Source organism: Primulina huaijiensis, chromosome 13 (genome assembly GCF_012295235.1).
Source record: "Primulina huaijiensis isolate GDHJ02 chromosome 13, ASM1229523v2, whole genome shotgun sequence".
NCBI classification, from domain to species: domain Eukaryota; kingdom Viridiplantae; phylum Streptophyta; class Magnoliopsida; order Lamiales; family Gesneriaceae; genus Primulina; species Primulina huaijiensis.
In genome coordinates, this window is record NC_133318.1 from 14,032,921 (window position 1) to 14,042,646 (window position 9,726).

Consider the following 9,726-nt stretch of genomic DNA (forward strand, 5'->3'; position numbering starts at 1 on the left):
GTGGTCCGACGGCGGCGGGAAGCAGTTCGTCGGCGGTCGGCGGCACGGCGGTCGGCGGCGGTCCGGCGGTGGAGGTGGTCCGACGTTGGTGAAAGAGAAAGGGTAAAATTGGAAAGAGGATGGGAATAGAGGAATAATAAATAATCATAGGGGGAATTAGGTATTATTTAATCACACCTAATACAACCTAATCATTTATGGGAAAGATTGAGTTGGTTAAATAAAAATCGTACCAAACGCTAGATTAAGTGGGTTTAGAAATCACAAACCCACCTAATCATCCTAACCAAACGCCCCCTAAAAGTACAAATATTGAGATTAAATACGATAATAAAATATTTGTATTATCTAAAAAAATATGACAAAAAGTAGAGTGGTAAAATTTTAAAGAGAAAAAAATCATACTTTTTTTTTAAGTGACATGAATGATTAACATTGATTGTAAATTATGTAATCATCATTTTTATTTATTAGATTAACTAATTTTATTTCAAATCAAATTGCTTCGACGTGAAACACACTTGCATTAAATGGAGAGTGGGTTTCGTTTTTTTCTTTCTTTCATCTGTTTCGTCTTTCCCTTGATGGAAGAAGTGTTTATCATATGTTGGGTGACGCAAAATGTCGTATATTTGCTAGTTAGAAAGGGAATCTAAAGACATTTTAACGATCCAAAACGTATGCGATCAATTAAAGTTGCATGTAAAGCAGCCAAACACTGCGCAATATGCATGCATGTGGCAAAGAAATTTACATTCCGAGCATTGGCCAAAGCATGAATGAGATTTCATGTTGCATGAGAAATGAACATTTAGATAATAAGGGCAGATGAAGATTCGATACACTCTAAAGTTCTATTATCTGAAAAGTTACAACTCTTCAAAGAGCTTAAAGCACCATCCCTTTGATAAAATGGTAGAGGTTTGGAGCTGGACACAGTTAGAATTTACTCCCTACTAACAGCATTCTCTCAACTCTCAACTTCAGTTTCAATTGTATCATCATGCCTAAAAGTAAAATTTGATGGTGGACGATCGACCGACAAAGTTCCTTCAAGCACCTTAACCACTTCACCTATTGAAGGTCTCAAAAATGGTTGACTTTGGATGCACCAGAATGAAATTCTAGTAATCCTTTCTATAGTTTGCATACTATCATCTCCCACTAATTTACACTCTTGATCGACTTGGTGAAGTATTTGCTGCATATTTTCTCCCAGGACATCTCTCTTGCAAGTGACGATCTGTAAGAAAATTTTTCCGAGCATGTATATATCTCTCTCTGATGGAGATTCTGTTGTAGAAACTTCTTGCTTCTTGAGGAAGTTTTGAAGTCCAAAATCTGTCACTTTTGGGACCAAGTTTTCATCTAGCAAGATATTTTCAAGCTTCAAATTGCCATGCGTTATGCATATTTGACACTCCGTGTGCAGATAAGCTATTGCCCGAGCCACCCCAAGAGCAATATCAAGTCTTTGTCGCCAAATCAGTTGGCTATCGCACTTCTCTTTCGGGTTAAAAAGCCACTTGTCCAAAGAACCATTTAGAATATGCTCATATAGTAAAATTTTGTTTGATGGTTCAAAACAGAAGCCTTTAACCGATGCAAGATTTCGGTGATGCGTCCCACTCAGTATAGAAACAGCAACTCGAAATTCCTTCTCTGATACAACCACATCCTCCAAAACTTTGGCAACTATAGGAGTTCTGTTTGGAAGCACACCTTCAAAAACAGAAGTTCCAAGTTGAATGGCAAAATTCTTTGTGAGTTCCTTAATTTCCTCAAATGATAATCTGATCAGCATGCTGTAATGTGCATTCATTCGAGCATCCTTTCCAAAGGATATCCTTCTTTTCAGCTTAATCTCTCGTCTCCGGTAAAGGACCAAGAAAACTAGAACCTGGATACCTAAAATTACAGATATTGTCAGCAAAACTATCAGTGCTATAACTTCAATTAACTTTTTACGGCTTCCCATTCTCTCACTAAGTTCATTTGAATCTGAATTACTAAGCTGGTTCACACCCTGAGTCGCAACAGCCTGTGGAATGGAACACACTTTCAAGAATGACACAGCTGGGGTATTGGGAGTCTTGTACCCACTAATAAAACTCGTCCTCTTGATCGTGCATAAACCAGAACCATTGTTTATTGAAGTTGCAGCTATACAAGAAGTGTCGTTCGAGCAATATTCTTTGCAAGCCGTCTCACTTAACAGCATATCAACATCGTGTGGTGGATAAAGACCATAAAGAAATGTCTGTTTCATCACCAACATGCTGGAGTGCATCCTACAATTCCCCAGATCCACCATTTTCTTGCACCCCAAACCACTCGAATCACTGATAGAACCCCCGATTCCCCATTCTAAAGAATCAGAATACAGACAATCACAAACCGGACTTGAAGAATTATACCCACAAACACTATATAAGCCACAAGAACCAAATACTTTGCACTGATCTTCGACAGCTTGCCACACTACTTTCCATGCATGATTCACATTGTCCCACGAGTAAATTCTCAAATTTCCATCCCGATCAATCCTAAGGTGTCTCAGAGTAACCGGTGAATCTCCGTAATCCCTAGCTGACACAGACCAGATGACCTTGCCACCGTTATCATATAGACCTAAAACGCCATTTGAATCAAACCTTGATTCCTTGGCAACCACAAAGGAGCCAAAGTACTGACTCCTCCAATATGTCACATTGTGCTCCCAAACAAGTGCAAGTTCACCAAACTGACGAATCACCAAATTATAGTAGCTAGAAATTGATCTAGTAGAAGACGCTCTTAGACTTTGAGGATAAGAAAGTGATTGTCCAGGAAGTAAAGTGTTTGTGGGACTACTGAAACTGTCCCAAATCACTTCATCTTTACTCCCCAAAAGAACCAAGTTTCCATTGTCTAAAAGACTGGTTTTTTGAACGCCCAAACCAGAGGTATTACTACTCCACAGAATAATATTACTGGGATTGTTAATCAAGACTAATCTCCCATCCATGTCAAGCCTAAGTGTAGAATTAACAGAAACACTAAGGCCCCCGCCAACAGTCCAAACAGGGAGGTTTGAAGCTGTATCCTCCAAGTTATACCTAATGCCAACCACAAATTCATCATCATCACCACCATCTATCTCCAAGAAACCAAATGCAAAAACCCCATTTTCAGACACCCAATTCTTATTTCTATTAAAGGCATTAACCTCGAAACCGAGAGGCAGGGATACTAAACCAAAATCATCTGAAAATATACCCGAAAAAACAGAACACAAGAACAAGAGCACAAGAGGAACACAACATTTTCCACAACTCTTACCATGTAATGGAATAACCCAGGAACCACACATTTCAGCCCCCAAGAACAGTTGCAGGAAAGGGTGCGCTCACTAATATGTCTACAGTATGCAGTAGGATTGAATATGAATAAAATTATATTGTTAAATACATAAAAAGAAAGCGAGAATATGCAAAACTTTGTGGGTAATGACCTTTTTCATGAGAGAGGGAGGAGAAAGGTTGAGAAAAATTGAATCTTGAAACAAAACCTATAATAATGGAAGATGAGAAAGTGTGAAAGAAAAACAAGATTAAAATCTTTGATGTGAGAGAACCAAGATTCTCACTCAGTTGGCTGAGTTTGCTCCCACTGAAAACAGTCAACACTGCTAATGAGATATTTCTCTACTTTTCACGTGACCTTTATTTCTTGGATTCAAGCAAGTCCATTAGCATGCTCCGAATAAAAAATGATTTCTTTTCTCATGCAAATACACAAGAATTAAGGCATCATTACAGGTGGATTATCATGTGTCGACGCATGTTATAATTAATCGTCCTCTGCAAATAAGGTCACATGAGAAAGAAAAGGACAATTGCACGTTGGAGGGTGAGAATTAAATGTTGGGACCAATTTTCTAAATTGGACAAAATGAGCAACTCGATTACTGTACTGGAAGTCTCTACTGTGACTATGCGAGCGGAAATGTGAAAGTGCGAGAACTCTAAGATTAAATCGTCGTCTATAATTTATGGATCTTTCAAGAAAGTCCCCACCCCACATCGATATTTTGGATTCAAATTCATATTCAGATGCTTTGAGGAGGAAACTACTAGAAATTAATTAAATCGCAGTTAAAATATTGACAATCAGATACCATATTAGTATAATTCTTGTAAAATTTGTGATAAGATTATAATAATGTAACCAATGTTAAATAAGAGATTTTAATATGTACAACATTACCCTATATGTAAATATGTGATTACGAAATTGTCAATGCATTCCATCTACTTTATGTGACAAGGTGGATCTAGCAGTCTTGACAGTGCGCAACCTACCGCTTGCCCCGAACTGTCATTCGGATGTTGGAGATTTAATGAATTAAATCTACAAATCATGTTATTGAATCTATATATCACAACAGAACAGTAATTCATGTCGAATTATCAAAAATTATAAATAACAGTAAAAATGTATCAGAATCCATTGATTGATCTAGCATTGAAGTTATGGATCTTTCAAGACAACAGAGAATCGATGACCTTATTCTTGCTTTAGATGGGTGAATGAGATAGATCTACAATATGTGTGTCATATATATTCTATGTTATTCTTTGTGACTCATGGACCATAACCTTATATAACCTTAGCAATCTTCGATCCATCATAAAAGACTTAATTGGGCTAGGTTTCTACACATAAGGTAGATCATACCAATTTATTTAATACTTTGGAAACTCAAATTTAATTAGATCACCTTATTGGGCTTTTCATGAGATAGATTGTTCATTTACAATTAATTAAATTATGTGAATCCAGTAAATAATTCCAACAATCCACCATTTGGGCCATATAAGTTATCTATATATTGCATATGCAAAAATTGGATTAAGATCTTGTTATCTAAACCAAAATATTCCTTAACAATCTAGTCTATCAATTACTAGACCCATGAATGATCACAATATTAGCATAATCAATAACATAAATCAAGTATAGGTGTGTAACATAGAAGTACATAAATGTGATCCAAGAATGAAACCTGAATTTTCAAATGGTCCTCCTAATGATTCAAAGAGTCCAATAACAGACTTTCAACCANGGTGATAGAAATGTAATATATGATATAAAATAGTAGTATGTTTGGTATGATTTTTAAGTATTGGATAATTTTGAATTTTTTGATGAAATGACAAAGTTTCCATTTTCTTTATTTTTTCTTCTTTATCCCGGCTGTGGTCCGGCGACAGAGGTCGGGCGACGGCCGGCGGCGGGAGACAGCCGACGGCTGGAGGTGGTCCGACGGCGGCGGGAAGCAGTTCGTCGGCGGTCGGCGGCACGGCGGTCGGCGGCGGTCCGGCGGTGGAGGTGGTCCGACGTTGGTGAAAGAGAAAGGGTAAAATTGGAAAGAGGATGGGAATAGAGGAATAATAAATAATCATAGGGGGAATTAGGTATTATTTAATCACACCTAATACAACCTAATCATTTATGGGAAAGATTGAGTTGGTTAAATAAAAATCGTACCAAACGCTAGATTAAGTGGGTTTAGAAATCACAAACCCACCTAATCATCCTAACCAAACGCCCCCTAAAAGTACAAATATTGAGATTAAATACGATAATAAAATATTTGTATTATCTAAAAAAATATGACAAAAAGTAGAGTGGTAAAATTTTAAAGAGAAAAAAATCATACTTTTTTTTTAAGTGACATGAATGATTAACATTGATTGTAAATTATGTAATCATCATTTTTATTTATTAGATTAACTAATTTTATTTCAAATCAAATTGCTTCGACGTGAAACACACTTGCATTAAATGGAGAGTGGGTTTCGTTTTTTTCTTTCTTTCATCTGTTTCGTCTTTCCCTTGATGGAAGAAGTGTTTATCATATGTTGGGTGACGCAAAATGTCGTATATTTGCTAGTTAGAAAGGGAATCTAAAGACATTTTAACGATCCAAAACGTATGCGATCAATTAAAGTTGCATGTAAAGCAGCCAAACACTGCGCAATATGCATGCATGTGGCAAAGAAATTTACATTCCGAGCATTGGCCAAAGCATGAATGAGATTTCATGTTGCATGAGAAATGAACATTTAGATAATAAGGGCAGATGAAGATTCGATACACTCTAAAGTTCTATTATCTGAAAAGTTACAACTCTTCAAAGAGCTTAAAGCACCATCCCTTTGATAAAATGGTAGAGGTTTGGAGCTGGACACAGTTAGAATTTACTCCCTACTAACAGCATTCTCTCAACTCTCAACTTCAGTTTCAATTGTATCATCATGCCTAAAAGTAAAATTTGATGGTGGACGATCGACCGACAAAGTTCCTTCAAGCACCTTAACCACTTCACCTATTGAAGGTCTCAAAAATGGTTGACTTTGGATGCACCAGAATGAAATTCTAGTAATCCTTTCTATAGTTTGCATACTATCATCTCCCACTAATTTACACTCTTGATCGACTTGGTGAAGTATTTGCTGCATATTTTCTCCCAGGACATCTCTCTTGCAAGTGACGATCTGTAAGAAAATTTTTCCGAGCATGTATATATCTCTCTCTGATGGAGATTCTGTTGTAGAAACTTCTTGCTTCTTGAGGAAGTTTTGAAGTCCAAAATCTGTCACTTTTGGGACCAAGTTTTCATCTAGCAAGATATTTTCAAGCTTCAAATTGCCATGCGTTATGCATATTTGACACTCCGTGTGCAGATAAGCTATTGCCCGAGCCACCCCAAGAGCAATATCAAGTCTTTGTCGCCAAATCAGTTGGCTATCGCACTTCTCTTTCGGGTTAAAAAGCCACTTGTCCAAAGAACCATTTAGAATATGCTCATATAGTAAAATTTTGTTTGATGGTTCAAAACAGAAGCCTTTAACCGATGCAAGATTTCGGTGATGCGTCCCACTCAGTATAGAAACAGCAACTCGAAATTCCTTCTCTGATACAACCACATCCTCCAAAACTTTGGCAACTATAGGAGTTCTGTTTGGAAGCACACCTTCAAAAACAGAAGTTCCAAGTTGAATGGCAAAATTCTTTGTGAGTTCCTTAATTTCCTCAAATGATAATCTGATCAGCATGCTGTAATGTGCATTCATTCGAGCATCCTTTCCAAAGGATATCCTTCTTTTCAGCTTAATCTCTCGTCTCCGGTAAAGGACCAAGAAAACTAGAACCTGGATACCTAAAATTACAGATATTGTCAGCAAAACTATCAGTGCTATAACTTCAATTAACTTTTTACGGCTTCCCATTCTCTCACTAAGTTCATTTGAATCTGAATTACTAAGCTGGTTCACACCCTGAGTCGCAACAGCCTGTGGAATGGAACACACTTTCAAGAATGACACAGCTGGGGTATTGGGAGTCTTGTACCCACTAATAAAACTCGTCCTCTTGATCGTGCATAAACCAGAACCATTGTTTATTGAAGTTGCAGCTATACAAGAAGTGTCGTTCGAGCAATATTCTTTGCAAGCCGTCTCACTTAACAGCATATCAACATCGTGTGGTGGATAAAGACCATAAAGAAATGTCTGTTTCATCACCAACATGCTGGAGTGCATCCTACAATTCCCCAGATCCACCATTTTCTTGCACCCCAAACCACTCGAATCACTGATAGAACCCCCGATTCCCCATTCTAAAGAATCAGAATACAGACAATCACAAACCGGACTTGAAGAATTATACCCACAAACACTATATAAGCCACAAGAACCAAATACTTTGCACTGATCTTCGACAGCTTGCCACACTACTTTCCATGCATGATTCACATTGTCCCACGAGTAAATTCTCAAATTTCCATCCCGATCAATCCTAAGGTGTCTCAGAGTAACCGGTGAATCTCCGTAATCCCTAGCTGACACAGACCAGATGACCTTGCCACCGTTATCATATAGACCTAAAACGCCATTTGAATCAAACCTTGATTCCTTGGCAACCACAAAGGAGCCAAAGTACTGACTCCTCCAATATGTCACATTGTGCTCCCAAACAAGTGCAAGTTCACCAAACTGACGAATCACCAAATTATAGTAGCTAGAAATTGATCTAGTAGAAGACGCTCTTAGACTTTGAGGATAAGAAAGTGATTGTCCAGGAAGTAAAGTGTTTGTGGGACTACTGAAACTGTCCCAAATCACTTCATCTTTACTCCCCAAAAGAACCAAGTTTCCATTGTCTAAAAGACTGGTTTTTTGAACGCCCAAACCAGAGGTATTACTACTCCACAGAATAATATTACTGGGATTGTTAATCAAGACTAATCTCCCATCCATGTCAAGCCTAAGTGTAGAATTAACAGAAACACTAAGGCCCCCGCCAACAGTCCAAACAGGGAGGTTTGAAGCTGTATCCTCCAAGTTATACCTAATGCCAACCACAAATTCATCATCATCACCACCATCTATCTCCAAGAAACCAAATGCAAAAACCCCATTTTCAGACACCCAATTCTTATTTCTATTAAAGGCATTAACCTCGAAACCGAGAGGCAGGGATACTAAACCAAAATCATCTGAAAATATACCCGAAAAAACAGAACACAAGAACAAGAGCACAAGAGGAACACAACATTTTCCACAACTCTTACCATGTAATGGAATAACCCAGGAACCACACATTTCAGCCCCCAAGAACAGTTGCAGGAAAGGGTGCGCTCACTAATATGTCTACAGTATGCAGTAGGATTGAATATGAATAAAATTATATTGTTAAATACATAAAAAGAAAGCGAGAATATGCAAAACTTTGTGGGTAATGACCTTTTTCATGAGAGAGGGAGGAGAAAGGTTGAGAAAAATTGAATCTTGAAACAAAACCTATAATAATGGAAGATGAGAAAGTGTGAAAGAAAAACAAGATTAAAATCTTTGATGTGAGAGAACCAAGATTCTCACTCAGTTGGCTGAGTTTGCTCCCACTGAAAACAGTCAACACTGCTAATGAGATATTTCTCTACTTTTCACGTGACCTTTATTTCTTGGATTCAAGCAAGTCCATTAGCATGCTCCGAATAAAAAATGATTTCTTTTCTCATGCAAATACACAAGAATTAAGGCATCATTACAGGTGGATTATCATGTGTCGACGCATGTTATAATTAATCGTCCTCTGCAAATAAGGTCACATGAGAAAGAAAAGGACAATTGCACGTTGGAGGGTGAGAATTAAATGTTGGGACCAATTTTCTAAATTGGACAAAATGAGCAACTCGATTACTGTACTGGAAGTCTCTACTGTGACTATGCGAGCGGAAATGTGAAAGTGCGAGAACTCTAAGATTAAATCGTCGTCTATAATTTATGGATCTTTCAAGAAAGTCCCCACCCCACATCGATATTTTGGATTCAAATTCATATTCAGATGCTTTGAGGAGGAAACTACTAGAAATTAATTAAATCGCAGTTAAAATATTGACAATCAGATACCATATTAGTATAATTCTTGTAAAATTTGTGATAAGATTATAATAATGTAACCAATGTTAAATAAGAGATTTTAATATGTACAACATTACCCTATATGTAAATATGTGATTACGAAATTGTCAATGCATTCCATCTACTTTATGTGACAAGGTGGATCTAGCAGTCTTGACAGTGCGCAACCTACCGCTTGCCCCGAACTGTCATTCGGATGTTGGAGATTTAATGAATTAAATCTACAAATCATGTTATTGAATCTATATATCACAAC

General features: G+C 37.4%; 2 protein-coding genes across 2 annotated transcripts; both read right to left on the reverse strand.

The window, feature by feature from the left end:
* Nucleotides 1-708: 708 nt before the first annotated feature.
* LOC140991889 (G-type lectin S-receptor-like serine/threonine-protein kinase SD3-1) lies at nt 709-3,663 on the reverse strand. Its single transcript, XM_073462055.1, has one exon. It carries the CDS (start codon nt 3,350-3,352, stop codon nt 971-973), a length of 2,382 nt encoding a protein of 793 aa, XP_073318156.1. The 5' UTR covers nt 3,353-3,663; the 3' UTR covers nt 709-970.
* Nucleotides 3,664-6,007: 2,344 nt separating this feature from the next.
* LOC140991909 (G-type lectin S-receptor-like serine/threonine-protein kinase SD3-1) lies at nt 6,008-8,962 on the reverse strand. The gene has a single exon (XM_073462075.1). The coding sequence runs from the start codon at nt 8,649-8,651 to the stop codon at nt 6,270-6,272; it is 2,382 nt and encodes a 793-aa protein (XP_073318176.1). The 5' UTR covers nt 8,652-8,962; the 3' UTR covers nt 6,008-6,269.
* Nucleotides 8,963-9,726: the final 764 nt, after the last annotated feature.

Excerpts from the sequence above, each read along its gene's own strand:
- LOC140991889 (XM_073462055.1), bottom strand. The coding sequence starts at position 3,352 with ATGTGTGGTTCCTGGGTTATTCCATTACATGGTAAGAGTTGTGGAAAA.
- LOC140991909 (XM_073462075.1), bottom strand. The coding sequence starts at position 8,651 with ATGTGTGGTTCCTGGGTTATTCCATTACATGGTAAGAGTTGTGGAAAA.